Below are 18,331 nucleotides of genomic sequence, written 5' to 3'. Positions count from 1 at the left end.
TTTGTACCACATCCTCAACTTTTAATATCAACTAATGTTCAGTTTACTAGAAATGACAAGTAATCTTCAAATCATTCTGACTGACATTAAATTAAAGATAAAAAACTTTTATTTTAAAATTAGTCAACAACTAGGTATAAAGATAAATGTGTATCACCTCATTTGCATCCTTAAAATGACCCACGTCATTTTTCTTCGGCCATTTAACTCTCCAGCATCTGTCACCCACAGAAGGCAAATATTTATGCTGAAATGCAGTTAAAGCATAGTTTTTTTTCTTTTAAATAAGCACAGATAACAACAATAATAAAGGAACAGAAAAAAAGATAAGTTTTCAATATATTCAGCACTACAACAAAATCATTTAAACCTTTCTCTTCCAAGGCGACGTGCAAGCTCTTCAGCTAGGGCTTGACCAGGTAGATCTCCATCAGTGGCAAGTATAATGCGAGATGCCTACAATATATGCATATCAAAACCTAGAGCCATGTTCATGAAGACATTACAAGGAAGCTCCAAAAAATAAACCCCAGCAAACCTTTTTAAAGTACTCTTTGCAGTTCCACAGGTATCGATACTTTGTGTCCTAGATTTCAAAACACATGAATGAAACATTAGAATGACGTTTATACTTGCATATCGATGAAAATAATAATGTTATAAATACTTTATACTTCACACTCACTAACCATCTCCTATTTTCTTTAGTGATCCTCAACAAAAGTAGGAGAAACAGAACCGTATGTCATAAATACTTTCATCATCATACAGCCAAATATATTACATGTTTGACGACGTTTAAAGAAAGCAAGGTTCTAATACAGGTACAAAAGAGGAACCATGTAGAGACCGGACTAGTACAGCATTAATAATACACTTCAGCTGGTAGAATGCTGTTCAATCCCAAAACTTTATAAACATTAAATTGCCTTCACAAACAGCACCTACTTATGAATTTAACTCCAAATAGCTTACAATTGCTAACCAATAAGACTTTATTTAGTAGGGAGAACAAAAATTGTTTTTAGTCTGATGGTTGATATTCATAACAACATTTGCTATTTTGTAACTCTATTTTTGTAGTAGACTTTTTTCCTCGATTTTTTCCATCCTTTCTACCAAACAGAGTGTCAATGTTGTAAAGGCAGCTGGCAGTATCTAGTGAATGTAATATGTAGGAATATTCTGTAAATATTTTAGGAATATTTTGTAGATATTTTCTTTATTAAAATCCCTTATTTTAAGGGATCATATCTCCTATTTAGTCTCTTTCCTAACTTAGAGTTTCCTAAAGTAGTGTCATAGGTTGTATATAAAAACTCTGATTTATGTTCTATTTAGTATAAAAAATACTCTGATTTCTACATGGTATCAGCTTAGGTTACGATTTCTTTTTCAACCTAGACCATGTCCGAAACTCCTTCTCCTACTTCGGAGATTACTTCAAATCCAGAAAATTTTTCTGGTTCCGATGCTCCATCAGATTCGTCTGGTCTGACTATCACCTGCCATCGATTGAATGGCAACAATTTTCTTGAAGGGTCTTGTGAAGGTAATCTGGTCATAAAAGATCCAGAAGGTAACCTTTCTTCTACTGCATTTTTCTCCTCCCAGTTGACTCCTAATTGGATCCTCGATTCTGGTGCTACGGATCATATGACTGGTAACAAGGCATTGTTTCACAATTTTTTCCATACCTTTGGTAAAGCTGTCAAAACGGCTGATGGTACCTTGTGCAAAATAGAGGGACATGGCACTGTTATTCTCAATGAACAGATTGCACTTAAAAATGTTCTCTTTGTACCAAATCTGGCGTGCAATCTCATCTCTGTTAGTAAATTGTCCACAGACTTGCACTGCTCTGTAATTTTTAATGATCGTGATTGTACTTTGCAGGCACTGAACTCGAAGAAGATGATTGGTAAGGCCAGCTTGCATAATGGTCTCTACATCCTCCCTACCTCTCCTAAAATCGAGATCTCCAAGTCATTTACCGCTTTAGGAAAAGTTGATACTGTTATGTTATGGCACTTTCGTTTAGGCCATCCTAGTTTCCAATACCTTGCAAAATTGTTTCCTGCTCTATTCATTAATAAAAGGCCTAATTCTTTTTCTTGCAAAGTTTGCTCTCTTGCCAAACATACTAAATCATCTTATTTTCCTTCTACATACAAGCCTTCTTACCCTTTTGCTTTGATCCATAGTGATATTTGGGGCCCTTCTCGGGTGAAGAATGCTGATAATTGTAAGTGGTTTATCACTTTTATTGATGATCACAGTAGGATAACTTGGACTTATTTGCTGAAAGATAAATCTGAAACTGCTAGTGTTTTTGTGCAATTTTATAACATGGTTCTCACTCAATTTGGGTCTAAAATCCAGCTCTTTAAATCTGATAATGGCAGTGAATTTTTTGCTAGGTCTTTAGGTGATTTTTTTAAGGAAAAGGGCATAGTTCAGATTAGTTCTTGTGTTGGAACCCCACAGCAAAACGGCGTTGCCGAAAGAAAAAATAGACACCTTCTTGAAGTTACTCGTTCTCTTCTATTTACCACTAATGTTCCTAAATATTTGTGGGGGAAGCCTTATTAACTGCCACATATTTAATCAACCGGATGCCTAGTAAGGTTTTAAAATTTCAAACGCCTCAATCTATATTTTTGCAGCACTTTCCTCATTTTAAGCCTATCTCCTCCATTCTGCCACTTAAAATTTTTGGATGCACTGTTTTTATCCAAAATATTGCTCCTAATAAGTCCAAGTTAGATCCTAAGTCTTTAAAATGTGTATTGGTTGGGTATTCTTCACTTAAGAAGGGTTATAAATGCTATCATCCTCCTTCTAAACGATTTTTCACCACTATGGATATAACATTTTATGAGCAGGATTCCTATTTCACTCAGGCTGAAATTCAGGGGGAAACATGGAGTGATTTTCAGCCACAACAGGTATCTCCTTCTAATCTTCATTCTCAACCTTCAGAATTGCCATCTTGTTCGCCATTACCTGCAGATCTGTCACCTGTGAATGCTCCCATTGATTCTCCTGTAGTACCTATGACTAATTCACCTACACCCACTTTAAACACTCTTCCTGAAAATACACCTACTCCAATTGACAGTCTTCAAAAAACACCATCACCCAAACAGCTTCGTGTCTACACAAGAAAAAGAAGACATATCTCTGAGACTGTTTTGCAATCTGATTCTTGCCGAGAATTGGATTTGGGTCCAACTGCCGAAATGGAAGAAGAAATCAGTAAGTCCACTACTCTAGATGACTTTCCTATTGCTATTAGAAAAGGGGTTAGACAGTGCACCAAGCATCCTATTGAAAAATTTACTGGTTATAATTCATTGATGCCGTCTTTTCAAGCATTTACAGCAACTTTGGATAAAGAACAGGTTCCCACAAGCATAGCTGAAGCTCTAAAGGATCCAAAATGGAGAAGGGCTGTTGAAGAGGAAATTTGTGCACTAGAGAAAAATGCTACTTACCATTACAGACCTTCCTCAAGGAAAAAAGGCTGTCGGCTGTAAATGGATCTTTGCTGTAAAGTATAACTCCAATGGCAGTATCCAACGATACAAAGCTAGACTAGTGGCCAGAGGTTTCACGCAAACATATGGGATAGACTTCACAGAAACTTTTGCACCTGTGGCAAAGCTTAACACTATTCGAGTACTCCTAAGTTTGGCTGTAAATTGCGATTGGAAATTACACCAACTTGATGTAAAAAACGCATTTCTTAATGGCAAGCTTGAGGAAGAAGTCTATATGCAATTGCCACCTGGCTCAAAGTCTATTGAAGGTAGCAACAAGGTTTGCAAGCTCAACAAGTCTCTATACGGGTTAAAACAATCACCCAGAGCTTGGTTCGAGAGGTTCACTAAAGTCATTCTTCAAAATGGCTACAAGCAGTCCCTTGCCGATCATACGCTTTTCATCAAGGTAACTTCTACAAATAAGAAAGCTATCCTAATTGTGTATGTGGATGACATCATTCTTACTGGAGATGATGAGGAAGAAATTAGAAATTTGAAGAAGTTGTTAAACAGGGAATTCGAAACCAAGGACTTGGGAAAGCTAAGGTATTTCCTAGGAATGGAGGTGGCAAGATCAAAAGAAGGACTTGTGATCAACCAGAGAAAGTATGTACTTGATTTACTCAAAGAAACTGGTTTTCTTGGCTGTAAGCCGGCTGATACACCAATGGAGGCAAACTTGAGATTCAATAAAGAAGATGAGTCCTTAGTAGACAGAGAGAAATTTCAAAGGTTAGTTGGGAAACTAATCTACTTATCCTTGACAAGGCCAGATATAGCTTTTCCCGTAAATGTGATAAGTCAACACATGACTAATCCTACTGAAGAGCATATGGCAGCAGCAAATAGAATTCTCAAGTACTTGAAGAAAACTCCAGGACACGGCTTAATGTTTAAGAAGACACAAGACAGAACTGTTAAGATTTTTACAGACTCTAGTTGGGCTGGAGATCTCACTGAAAGAAGATCCACTAGTGGGTACTGCACTTTTGTTTGGGGTAACCTTACAACTTGGAGAAGTAAGAAAAAATCTGTTGTTTCAAGAAGTAGTGCTGAAGCTGAATTTAGAGCACTAGCTTTGGGATATGCGAAGGAATTTGGCTACTTAAATTACTAAAAGAACTTGGCACAAATCAGGAGGATCACTTTGAAGTTTTGTGTGATAATCAATCTGCCATTCAGATTGCCAAGAACCCAGTTCAACATGACCGAACAAAGCATGTTGAAATTGATAGGCATTTTATTGCTGATCAAGTCAACAAAAAGACAGCCACTCTTTCTTACATTCCTTCAGAAGGACAGATTGCAGACATTCTTACCAAGGCTTTGCCAAAACCTGTGTTCAATAAATTCCTATTCAAGCTGGGATTATACAATGTATATTCTCCAGCTTGAGGGGGAGTGTAGGAATATTCTGTAAATATTTTAGGAATATTTTGTAGATATTTTCTTTATTAAAATCCCTTATTTTAAGGGATCATATCTCCTATTTAGTATCTTTCCTAACTTAGAGTTTCCTAAAGTAGTGTCATAGGTTGTATATAAAAACTCTGATTTATGTTCTATTTAGTATAAAAAATACTCTGATTTCTACATAATACAAAGCCCAGAAGAGCAGGTTTTATCACCCAACTGTGAGCTAGAACTCATGCATAGATCCAAGGGTTCAGACACGAATTTCAGTATTTGAGCATGGTTAAGTCTATCTTAGGTTTGTACCTATATAAGTTGTTATCTGGCTGGTAATTTCTTGTTAATATGAGTTAACCATATTTTTTCAATTCTCGTTTTGGTCAAACATGGTTATCCTATAGATGAAACAGGGGTGGGTACATAAACAGAGCCCAGTTGCTTGCCAGGATTGAACAATTTTATAATTTGATAATGAGTGAGAAAAATGAGGAGATACATGTTCTGAATACAGGATCTAACTATTGTTTTGTTTGCGTGTTTGTCTAGGATTAAATTTTTACTCTTTCTCAAAACCCCTAACTTTTAACCTCCAAAGCATTCTGCTGGACCTAGACACATGCATCATTAATTGCTTTGCTGTTGAAGAATTACACAAGCAGCTATCAATTGAATTTCCAAGTAAAGGAATTTCTCAACTCTCGAGGCAGGAAGTTGTTGGTTTAACTAACCACATTATTAGAGGCCAGACTGACTAAGTAAATAATATACAAAAAACTAAGCAAATACAGTTGCAACAATAATAATGGACTGCTAGCTCCATAAACTACACTATCCATAAACAAAACATAACAAGCAACCCATAAAACTTACTTTATCACAGACAAGCAATCCATAAAACGTATTCCATCACATACTATTAGCTTAAGAGATGTAAGCAGAACATAACAAGCAACCCATAAAACTTATTTTATCACAGACAAGCAATCCATAAAACGTATTTCATCACATACTATTTAGCTTAAGAGATGTAAGCAGGCAATCCACCAAGTAAAATATGCACATTTACTCTCATGTGCCAAAATGTAAATGATTCTTATTAATACCTAACTGACTATGCCACTCCATATCTCAAATTGGAAAATTGCTTATATGGTATGCATGCATGAGGAGAGATAGAGACAAAAGGATCTTCATTGGAGAGGATTCTCCCTATATCATAGTTGAAACATTAATGTTGATAATCTACTTAGTATATGATGGCTGACCACAAATTTGTAATACTGCTATTCAGAGAAGCTAATAATATGGAGTATTAAATTCAAATGAAACCTGCTCTTCAGCTGGAACCTCCTTTTTAGAAACTGATGGTGGTGCACCAGCAGGGACACTGACACAATTACGGAAGCCAGCTTCCTCCATTGCAAGCTTGTCCATTTCACCTTCAACCTATGATAACAAGCTGAAATAATATGCATCAACTAAACATAGAACAGGAATAAATCTTCTGCAGAGAGTTACGAAGAATTACAATGATGATATCACTTGCATCTGCTATATCATCCAGCCCATAAAGTATCTTTTCAGTATTCTTTTCCTGTAATTGATGAAGAGTAAAATAAGATTTTAATCAAAGATTATTTTTAACATAAAGATCTAAAAAATGTGCCCTCCAAACTACATGAAAGCTCCAAGAGTAAAGCATACGATGTTCAATATAAATGTCTATGGGATAATGAATTCAAATTCCAAGTGAACATACTATATTAACAATATAAACAGGGGAAAACATTTCACAAGAACCTGCCAAAACCGCTTAGCTAGATCCCGATACTTGCAATTTACAAGTTCTCCTTTACGCCAATAAGTGAATGCAATAGCAATCTGTCAACAAATTTTAAGAGTAATTAGCTAAAAAAAATAAAGCAATTGTTTTGCATTGATTACATTAAGAAACAAAATTTGAAACATTAACCTTGAAATCTTAAAACATTAACCTTGAAATCTTAAAACCTTAACCTTATTAATATGAAAAAACAGTTGTTTATAATAAAATAAATACACCCTCCCAACTAACAAGGTAAGGTAGACCAGCCAACATACCAAAGCCTTCAGTGGCTGCCACAGAAGGAGATTTGCTTTATAATGTCACTATTAAAAATTTAGATTTCACTTTTTAATTCCAATTATTTCCATATAGAGAGGAAGAACCATAATTTCCGCAAATCATGAACCATGGAATGAAGTTTTCTTGTATTTAGATTATGCTAGGAGCTTCTAGGAGTTAGGTTTTTAGGAGTCCAAGTTCGTTATTTTCTTATGTACTAGTTATTCTCCAAAAAAACAATAGTTTTGAGATGTATAAGAATGAATCTAGCAATTGTTATAAATATCTGTGTTCTCTTAAAAATATCAAGCTTTGGTTAAATAAAGTATTAAATTATTTGGTTTATTAAAATGGATGGTCTGCAGCATTGTCTACTACTCCCTCAGTTTGGCAGCATTATTCGCAAGTAGCAGTTCCTAGCACCTGAAACTCTTCTTCGAGACTAGTTTTTCCCTTCTCTGCAATCTAAATCATATTTATTTTTATAATTTCACCATAATGGTTACCCAATCATCCCATAGTCACATATGAATACACACCAGTCAAACGCATCTAGTTAGAAACTAACCCATGATCTTCCTGTTGCCACCAGAGTTACCAGCAACTTTGTGTCTTCAAATCCAAAAATTTTTCTGTTAATCCTCAATCAAATCTAATCTAATTCAACCATTATGGCATTATCCCTAAATAAACCCTAATAATGCCCAATTTCTACTCATAACTGACCATAAAATCTAAGTAGTTTAACGTTTCCCCAAATCCCTCCTGCATCAGTTGGAATCATATCTTCTCACCGCTCTTTATAACAACGAACATTCATCAATATCTTAATGTTAATAAAAAACATGGGGCCGATTCTCAAGATCTTGAAGCAAGAAGGATGCCAAAAGGCTATAAGAAGAAGAAACCTAATCACTAGTACTCTTTTTAATGGTCAAATACGGCTATTAGACCCTGTACTTTGAGTAAGTTGTAGATTTAGTACCTATACTTTAATTTGGTCATTTTCAGTCCCTGTAGTTTTAGAACTTGAAAATTTTACTTGTAACCAAATGATAGCTATTAAATTCATTAAGCTAAGTTCTATTATTTTAAAATTTTGATGTGTCAAACATATTATCACATGTGTAATGCCATATTTTTCTTTTTGTTATTTTCATATATTACTCACAAAAAATCATTTAATAGATTTAACGACTATCATTTGTATTAAGAGTGAAACTTTGAAATTAAAAAAAAAAAATAGCCACTAAGAATGACCCAATTGGTGAACATGGACTAAATCTAAAAGTTCACGCATAATACGGGACTAATGACATAATTTAACCAAACAGACTTAATTGCTACCATTGGGTTAGGACTAAAATTTCAAAACTCGAGAAGTACAGGGACTAAAATTGATTAAATTAAAGGACAGGTACTAAATACACAACTTACACAAAGTACAAGGTCTGATAGCAAAATTTGACCCGTTTTAAACCAATCAAATGTGTTCAAATTGTACTTTGTTTTAGAAGTAAACCTGAAATTACCGAAGAAGGGTGGACTTTGGGACAACCATAGGGTATGCAACAAAAGTACTTCCTGCGCAGAATCTATCTCAAAAGCACACTGAAAGCTACAAGTTAAGACTTACTCCGTGTAGTCAGCACCCTAAGCTTATACTTACAAGAAAAAAGATTGATAATTACCTTATTACCACTCCTTTTTTGCATTATAGCATTTCTCTTTAGTGTTTCTGAAGATATCATTCGCTCTGCGAAATAAGCAGTGAGCTGAAACAAGAGCAAAAATTATATATATTAACTAAGGTTCATGCATTGCAGCAATTAATTGTACATGGATAACCCAGTCAAAGAATCACAATTCGCTAAATTGGAACTTAAACCAGAAGAAAGAATGCTGACAAGTAAACCAAGAAGTTTATCTTACAATGCAACTGAACATTAGCATTTTGAATTCAAGCAACACATCAACATTTTCTGTTTCATTTATGAATTTAAATAATGTTGAGAAACATTTAGCTTTTCTGATAATTGATGGATAGAATGAAGATTCAGATGCCTAGCACGCTACCTTCCAATAGAGTGACGGCTTGACAAAAACAAACACAGAACTAGTAGGCATATTTGCACAAATTTATGTTTAAGCAGTACTGTAAAATATCACACTTGTCAAGTGAACGATGACAGGGCAAAAGCAATGTTTCCTATTTCTTTTTCAGATTCTGTTTGAGATTATATAGGGCAGAGGGTTTATGGCTTAGGTGCATCATATCAACTCTTCTCTTCATCTTCCCAACCACAGTTTTTCAAAAAAAAAAAAAAAAGACAATAGCAGGAGTTGTTGATACACAGGTTTAACAGGCCTTTTAGCAGCTTAATCATAACAGAAATATTGTCTTTAGATTGAGAACTGCAATTCACATGTGCAGTAAACATATGACATGGGGTTCATACTGTAAGCAAAGTAGTTTGAAGTAAAATTTGTAGTAATTTGTTTCTTCATGAAAAGCTCAAAAGGCATTTAAGAAAAACAAAATGAAAAATAAACTAGTTATTTTAGGTACATCTAACTATTGGAAATTTTGTATTGATAAAGGAATTGTAAGAATAAACTCAACAGCACCAAAAAAAAAAAAATCTATTACTCTGCACTAGGAATAAACAAGCTTAAATGCTGAATGGAAAAGCTACAAGCCTAACTGCATGTAAGATGGAGCAAACACGTTACTGACATCTAAATCAATATAACCTCAGTGAACAAACTATAGAAAAGGGAGAAATTAGCAACCTGATTACATAGTGGTTCTAATTGCAAACTCTCCACTGTGATTTGCCTTTTGAACTTAACTTTGTTAACTCGACCGAGATTTTCAATTGATGGCTTGCCATCTGCAGCGGCCTAAAACCAAAGGGCAATAGAGAGACACTTATATTTCATATAGACACATAAAAACTGCTAAATCAATCTGAGAGTAGAAACAAATTACTTTTTTGTAGCCTTTCCACCCACATTTCGCTCGAAAACACAGCCATGAAGCTGAATACCTATAAATTAGATATATCAACACTATGGTTTGGTGACCCTCTAGAATTAAAAAGAAATAGTTCAAAGAGAAAGATTAAGATGTAGCATACCCATGTAGGTTGATGAAAAGAGATAAGCTAAGTTCCCCTGATTTACCACCATTGCACTATCATACAAGAATATCAACTTAAAGAAAGAGAACAAAAAACAATACCTGAAACAAACTTAGCCATCTGAATGATTTTCATGCAGGAGCATATTTTGATTAGGCAAATTACTAAGTTGGAAAAGGCTGTAGGATGTAAATTTTGTTGGAGAGACAGGATATAAAAAGTGACATATCTCTTAATTACTTCTACTTTCTTCAGCCAGCATTTATAATATTGTTTCTAACATTAGTTGATCACCTTGTTTCAGTATATATATCATGGGTACATTGTCTATTTCTGATTTTTTTCTTGTTTTTTATTCGTTTTCTTTTTCTTCTTTTATTATCACAGATTCTTTTTCTTTCCGTTTAAAAGGTTTATCCTTTTTAACTTGTAGCAAAGATTTTTCTTTTGTAAAAAGATGTTTAAAAGACCATCTACCATAATAATAAATACCAAAAAGCTTTGAAGTTATTTTATCTTCTAGTTTATCAGGGAACTCATTTATGTTCACAATAATATATTCCTGTAGGAAATTCCTTGAGCTGACTAATTCCATGTGTAACAAACCAGTCGGCAATTTGTTTTAAATGCTTTGTTTTCTTCCAGCATTTTCAGAAAGACTAATATATCATCTACTTAAATAAATAAAAAATCTTTAACTTTTCAAAAGAAAGAATCCATCCATCTATGAATATTCAAGGAGCACTACATGTCGAAAGGCATAACTGCCCATTACTTCTGTTGCTGAAGTGCACTAATGTCTGTCAATAGTTTTGACTCTTCAATTAGCTCTATTTACCAAAAACTTTTATTTACATTCAAATTTACCATAATATGTGCATGTTTTGCTCGGTTTCTAAGCACATCTTTTCTAAAAACAATCAAATATCCATGAAAGGCAAGATTTTGATTAAGCCAATTATAGTCTGGTATCTCTGACATATCATCTGGATTACAACTACCAAGAAGTGGGACTGTGTAATAGCAAACTAGCTCAATTAGATTGGCAAAACTTAATCAAACTAATGTGGAAATGCAGCAAAGCTGACAATATTGTTAAAAGAAAATACCGAGGGACACATTAAGCGGTTTTCACGCCCAGCAACACACTCAGTAATATCGATGCCAAGCTGCTTTAGTTTATAATTCAAAATCTGCAAGCTACGCGTATCCGAGGGCTGGTCTTCCACGTCTTGAGAATAAGTTTAGAGATAAACAAAAAGGAATTCTGGTAAGCCTTCCAATAAGTACAATTGAATGCACCTATATAAGTGTCAGCACGCATAGACACATAAATACATCTTCTCTTATTTGGCTTTTTCAAGAAAAAAAAAAGAAAAATAACTGAATAAACAACCAAGCAACAGCCTTTTTTTCCCTGTATTTACAGAAAATAAAAAGTACCTGGAGAGGGAGAAGAAACACTGGGAGAAGGAAGAGAATAAAACCCATTAGTCCTGAGCGAGAGAGACTGGTTTTTGGGGATGGGTTTGGAAGGAAAAGAGGGAAGGAGGCGTTTCGAGGGGGTGGAGAAGTGTTTAGGAGAAAGGGTTTGAGGCAGCAGAGGGGAAGGGAGGAAGTGTTTGGAGGTCATGAAAATGGTAGTTTTAGAGGCAAAGGAGGAGAGATTGCGAAGGAGGAGATGGAAGCGTTGATTGTGGGAAGGAAGACGCAGCATCACTCAGTGTGTGTGATATATTTTCTATATGTTTACACAAACATTCGTATGCTTGCTTGGCTGCCTGCCTGTTTTTCCCTCTTCCAGTAAGTGTTTAGGGGTTCTTGTTCTTTTTTTTAGGACTAGGAGCATTCTTTTATCGGTTACTATTACTCGTACGGATAATATTTGATTATCTGTGCCCCAAAAACAACTCCTTCAGTCCCTCTCATTTCCAAATTTGAACAAATTAATCCTTCTCTCCAAATATTAGAATAATTTAATCTTCTCATTTTCAAAACTAAGCAATAAAAGACATTAAATAAGACGTTGTCCATCTAAAAATCCTCATTTGTGGCAAAAGAAAAAAAAACCTTATTTCCAACTGTCAAATTTCTATTCCTTCATGTAATTTAATTTTAAAATATTATTTCAACAAAATAGAAAAATTCAAATTACATTCTTACCCCGCTAACTTATTTACCCACCACCCATTGCCCTTTAATCAACCTCAACAAAAGACTAAATAACTAAACAATATTGAAAAGAAAAGAAAATACCAACTCTAAAAAATAAAAATAAATATTAATTAAATCCTATTAAAATTTTAAAAATATTCATTATACTTTTTTAATTTATTTTAAAATTTTTAATTAAGTTACTTTAAAATATTTAAAAATTCTCATTAATCTTAAAAAAATAAAATTTTTAATTAGACCCCATTTAAAAAAATTCATTAAACTACTAAAATTTTTAAAAATTATATTAGAACCCCAAAACTTAATCTCGGTATCCCCAGTGACAAATATTCTTATGTTCAAGGATCACATGATAATATGTAAAACTAAACCTTTAGTTAGACAGGTTTACAAATGAAATTTTCCTACCATTTCAACTACCTGCAAAATATTGTGCTAATGTTTTTTGTTTTTTGAATCCTCAGTCAGTATGAATGTCATGCAGTTGGCTGGAATAGAATAAGCTATTAATTAGATGGCTGGAATAAATTAGAGAAATAATAGAATTATGTAATTTGATTCATTGAATAGCTATTCGGTAGAAATAGAATAAAGGAGTAAAATAAACTAATACTATTATTATATTATTTGATAGGATAGAATAATAATAAAGAATAGATGAGTAATAGATCACAAATGATAATTTTATCTTTAGAAATAAAAAATATTTTATATATTATTAATACATTGTAAAAATATTTATATTATATTATATTTTGCATTAAATTAAATCATTACTAAAAAGAAAATATAATTAACAGAATAATTTATATATTATTAATTATTTAATTTCAACATTAATTATATAAATATTTTGATAAAAATTATATAAAAGCATATTATTTATCTTTGTGTTAATATACAATATTAATACCTATTGAACATTATATAAGATAATAATTATTAAATGTTATATTGTATCTATTTTGTTTTTTTTAATTCATTTTGAACTCTTGTTTCCTCTCACTATTGTAATTTTCAGATTCTGACAACAAACTCTATTGCCTCCATTGTTGTTCTTGGTGATGACTTATCCTAAATTATGTGGGTGCTCATCAAAACCAAAATCATCATTTAATTCTTTTTTTTTTCCCATCTTAATTTTTCTTAAAATTCGTAAGTGAGGATCCACAAATATATATATAGATATAGTGGCTTCTACCATTGTTTTAATTGCATTTTTTTCCTCTTATCTATTTTTCTCCTCAAACTATTTTATCTCTCTTTTAACGACTCATTTTCTCCATTTAATTCTTTCCATGATTCAAATCCAATTACAATAATTAGTCATCAGTGACACCATCATCCATCATTTCAATTGCGACAAATGCCTCATATTTAAACTATTTTCTCATTTTCTTGTGGTCCCCTTATTTTTAAGTTGTCTATTAAAAAATGATTAAGAAAACTCCCTCTCTAGATTCATTTTACATATCTATTGTTGGAAATGGTTTTTTTTTTTTTGAAAATTGATGGAAAGGAGAAAAGAATGATATGTTAAATTAAAGATAAAAAGAAGAGGCAACATAATTCGATTCTAGTTTTATTTTTCAAATTCAAAAAATTGATGCAAGGAAGGAAGAAGAAAATGATGAGTAAAATTAACAAGATATAGGGTGAAATTGTGTAAAGCAAAATGTTGGTATTACTTCCATTGATGAATAAACTGTTCTTAGTACATTCCATTGAATGATGATTTGGTAAATTTGAAAAATAGGAAAGAAATCGGATTTTGTTGAATAATTCATTGCTGAATCAAATTCAAGCTTCATTGTTGATCCAAGAATAAGGGAAAATGGCTATTCTAATGAAACAGTGTGTAAGTGTCCACCATGTTTAGAGTAAGATTTTAAATTGAAATTATATGGAGAAATATGAAGGGGACCTGTTAAAATAAGTTTTGATTTTTTTTATTTTATTTTGCCACGTAAAATTGTTATCATGTTACTTATAGTTATTACCCTAAAAATTAGCACTGATTGTATTGCTGTATTTTTTATTTGAGAGGTGTCAATTTACTTAATTTCAAATTTGAGAGAGATTGGATAGATTTTTTTGCCTTGCCTATTTGACAATACTAATATTAAAAATTATTTATTGTAAACAAAATAATTTGTAGAATTTGAACTTATCAAATGCTTATTTTTGGGAATTCACCCTGCTCCCATTTATGTGTGTGCTTGGTAGATCATTTAATGAAACAACAACACTTTTTATATGTAAATCATGTTATTTTGTTAATGTTTGTGGATAATTTTTACTAAATTAGTTAAAAATGAAGGGTACAACTAGTATAAAATTGACATTACAAGTAGGATGTAAAATAATTTCAAAACAAATAGAGATGTAGCAAAGAGGTAAACATAGGCATTTGTCACAAGTCATGCATATAAGCCCGTGAGCAATGTGTAAATAATAGCTCAAGGAGGTCAATTAATTAAAATTGGCTCACTTAATCAATTAAGATTAATTCAATTAGTGAAACATAACGAAAAATTCATCTAATTGAAACATGATGACTCAACGAAGCACTCTAATATTAAGACAAAATATGAAAATGCATGTCTGCCTGCTATTCAAATCAACTGAGAATTTTATGAATTTAATTTTGTATTTAGACTTTTTTTTGGGTGCATTTATGCATTTACTTTGTTTCGTATGATGATCAAATACAACCAATAGAAATTGGTTATGTATAATGCATTAAAATATACATGCTTTATAATGTATTTAGATTTTAGTTTTAATTAGTAACCAAATTGAGCAGATTCTGACATAAATATTGTTGTAAGTTATGAACAGTTGCGGGGATATTAAATTAATTTCTCTTTGCTACTAATTAGCGAAGTTGGTAGGGCGAAAAAGCACGAACACTTGATTAGAACAACTCAACGCAATTCCATTAATTGATTAAACTACTTGTGAATACATGAATCCAACATTATCGATATTTGGTTAAGCCAAAGCTCCGGTCTACAAAAGGACCAACACTCTTAACCAGTTTTATTTCAGGCAACACTAAACTCTATATCTACCTACTGGGCATCTTCAACGATCATTGCATGTTCCATCTCCACCGTAATTTAGTGGATCCTGCATACATATTCAATAACAATAGTGAAATTTTGAGTAACAATAAGTCTTACATGCTATGCGATATATGATTATTGAGAAACGTATATATATGGAAACACTCACGTCTCGCAATTGGTGTTGACGGAGACAGGGAAGTCAACTTTGATGTTGCAGGCTTGAGGGATCATGGACAAGAACCTATCCTGAATTCCAAGAGACTTAGCGCCGACCTTCAAGCATCCGCAAATGGCCTTTTTATCGTCCACGGACTTGACGGTCTGAGCAAGCTGCCGAAGTCCATTGCAGCATGCATCAGAGGGTTTGGCAGCCATGCCTGTCGCAAATCCCAGGCATGCAGCTGCATTGGCATCCACGGTGGTACATGAAACAGCTGCCTCACCATTGTTGGCAAGGAAGAAGAGGAATGAGAGAAGAAAAAGCATGGAAAAGAATAGGGACTTCATTGTAGCTGGTGGGTGAAACTCTGAGGAAGGGATAGGTTGATGAAATTGGAATGGTGATGATGGATTTAAATGGGGAATCAAGAGCATTCATAATCAAAGCAGGGGGAAGAGATAAGGCTATATATGGCAATGCCATTATAGAGCTTCGGGGTCTGGGAGGTTTGTGTTTCCCGATGTGATTGATCCATCAGATTAATTTCTTTGAAACAGTCTTCCGTTGATGCAATGCAATGCATTTACTTTCACAAATAAATGAATATATATACCAACACAATGCCTCAATATATCATCCTAATGGCGTACATAACGGAATATACTTTGAATTTTATAATTGATTTGTGTAATGGGTCTGTCGATTTCTAAATGCAACTTCATCATCATACAGTAGAAGGAAACAAAGCAGCGTATAGGGTTCAGGTGTTGGGTTGATATGTTGTTGTCCAATTTTCTTATCTTCATTTGTTCTGTAATGATGTTTGATTAATGAATAAAACATAGTTTTATCGGTCAATATTTATCTAATTACTACTTTGAGAATTGTTAGGTTTCGCATTTGATGTATTATTTTTATTCAACTTTAAAATATAAGGTAGTTTTTTAATAGTATTATATATATAATAATATAATATTAACCAGTGCCTTTTTAAGTTTACTACTAAACTTGAGGAGCCCATTTAAACGAAGCAACCCAATACTCTAAAGAATGAAAGCCAACGACAGAAGTGTCATGCCTTTGATTTCTGTTTTTTCTTATCATCAAATAGTATAATGTCTAATGTTATTGGTACATAGGTTCCAAAGGGTTCCTGTGCTGTGCCCATTACCATTAAATTACACACACACAAGAAAAAGAGAAATCAGATACTTCATCAAGACTTGACTTGCATCAAAAATATTAATTAATTAATTAGTTAATGGTTAAATAAGTAACCAGCTACAAAACAATTTTTCATAAATTCAGTTAAGACAATATATATCAGATGTTGTTGGAAAAACAAAAACAAAAAAACCTCCCGTTCCCCAATGCATGAAAATGAGGTAGCTATTCCCTGTTTCCCATTTAAATGCCATGATCACCCCGAGGCCCAAGCCAATTCCATCGTTCTAGGCCAGCCATTTAGGTGCTTTTGAGTTGCATCAGCTGAGTTCAACATCTGTAGAATGAAAGTAAAAAGAAATTGCTCAATGTATTTGATACAGAAGATACTATTATATACAAGTGGAAATGAAAAAATAACAGAAAGAGGATAACAGAAAATATAACTGCTAACTGCTAACTAATTAACAAGATTTTAAATAAAGCTATATGACTAACAGCCCCCCCTCAAGCTAGTGAGTGGATAGGAAACAGTCCTAGCTTGGACAAAATAGACTGAAAAGGAGCAGCAGCAAGGGCTTTAGTGAAAATATCAGCAAGTTGGTCCTTGGAAGAACAAGGAAGTAGTTTAACAACACCGGACAACACCTTTTCACGAACAAGATGACAGTCAATTTCGATGTGTTTAGTACGTTCATGAAATGTAGGATTGGCAGCAATTTGAAGAGCAGAACTGTTGTCACAAAACAGAGCAGTAGGGCCAAGAAGAGATAAATGCAAGTCACATAGAAGAAATCGAAGCCACTGAATTTCACAAGCAGTAGATGCAAGGGCAAGATATTCTGCTTCGGAAGAGGATCGGGATACAGTGCTTTGCTTCTTAGCTTTCCAACTAACAAGAGAATCTCCATAAAAAAGGCAATAACCAGTTACAGAACGTCTTGTAAGAGGACAGCCAGCCCAGTCCGAGTCACTAAAGGCCTTCAGTATAGGTGCGGAAGAAGCAGAAAAGAAAAGTCCAAAATCAAGGCAGCCTTTCAGGTAACGGAGAACACGATGAGCAGCTTGAAGATGAGCAACTGTGGGCTGATCCAAAAACTGACTCAACTGCTGTATTGCAAAAGCGATGTCAGGTCGAGTAGAGACAAGATACAGTAGACGACCAATGAGTTTTCTGAAGATAGTATTATCAGGAAGCAATTCGTCAGAAGCATCACGAGGGAGTTTGGTAACCATAGGAGTCGTAATAGGCTTGCAATCAGAGAAGCCAAAGTCAGACAGGAGGTCAAGAATATACTTTCGCTGACAAAGAGAAATGCCAGCAGAACTGCGAGCAACTTCAAGCCCAAGAAAATACTGCAGATCACCTAAATCCTTTATGCTGAAAGTAGAATCCAGAAAATCTTTTACTCGTGTTATTTCATTGAAATGATCACCAGCTAGAATAATATCATCAACATAAACTAGTAAGGCAGTGAAAGAAGTGTCATCCTTTTTAACAAACAATGAGAAATCTGAAGTAGATTGAACATAACCAATAGAAGTGAGAGCTGTTG

The 18,331-nt window shown here is 33.6% G+C and overlaps 2 protein-coding genes across 4 annotated transcripts in view; both read right to left on the bottom strand.

Annotated features, from left to right (window-relative positions):
- The window catches only part of LOC107906337 (twinkle homolog protein, chloroplastic/mitochondrial), a 29,760-nt gene extending 17,719 nt beyond the window's left edge, over positions 1-12,041 (bottom strand). The window contains exons 1-10 of one of the 3 annotated variants that reach the window (XM_041093590.1): positions 11,649-12,041; positions 11,315-11,436; positions 10,203-10,258; positions 10,055-10,112; positions 9,856-9,966; positions 8,754-8,837; positions 8,595-8,657; positions 6,759-6,839; positions 6,487-6,552; positions 6,288-6,404 (exon numbers count right to left, since the gene is read on the bottom strand). In XM_041093590.1, coding sequence (XP_040949524.1) covers positions 6,288-6,404; positions 6,487-6,552; positions 6,759-6,839; positions 8,595-8,657; positions 8,754-8,837; positions 9,856-9,966; positions 10,055-10,112; positions 10,203-10,258; positions 11,315-11,436; positions 11,649-11,922 — 1,032 coding nt within the window. In that variant the 5' untranslated portion in view covers positions 11,923-12,041. The remainder of the gene's footprint in view (positions 1-6,287; positions 6,405-6,486; positions 6,553-6,758; positions 6,840-8,594; positions 8,658-8,753; positions 8,838-9,855; positions 9,967-10,054; positions 10,113-10,202; positions 10,259-11,314; positions 11,437-11,648) is intronic. The other 2 variants (XM_041093591.1, XM_041093592.1) reach the window with 2 other exon arrangements.
- A 3,256-nt stretch (positions 12,042-15,297) lies between these two features.
- Positions 15,298-16,051, bottom strand: LOC107903229 (non-specific lipid-transfer protein C, cotyledon-specific isoform). Its single transcript, XM_016829270.2, has 2 exons — positions 15,618-16,051; positions 15,298-15,512 (listed from the first exon to the last, which is right to left on the bottom strand). Exons 1-2 carry the CDS (start codon positions 16,043-16,045, stop codon positions 15,503-15,505), a joined length of 438 nt encoding a protein of 145 aa, XP_016684759.1. The 5' UTR covers positions 16,046-16,051; the 3' UTR covers positions 15,298-15,502.
- Positions 16,052-18,331: the final 2,280 nt, after the last annotated feature.

The sequence above is a fragment of the Gossypium hirsutum genome, chromosome D05 (assembly GCF_007990345.1).
Source record: "Gossypium hirsutum isolate 1008001.06 chromosome D05, Gossypium_hirsutum_v2.1, whole genome shotgun sequence".
NCBI classification, from domain to species: domain Eukaryota; kingdom Viridiplantae; phylum Streptophyta; class Magnoliopsida; order Malvales; family Malvaceae; genus Gossypium; species Gossypium hirsutum.
The sequence above is the reverse complement of the archived record's forward strand: the minus strand, read 5'-3'. Positions and strand labels throughout refer to the sequence as shown.

Excerpts from the sequence above, each read along its gene's own strand:
- LOC107903229 (XM_016829270.2), bottom strand. The coding sequence starts at position 16,045 with ATGCTCTTGATTCCCCATTTAAATCCATCATCACCATTCCAATTTCAT.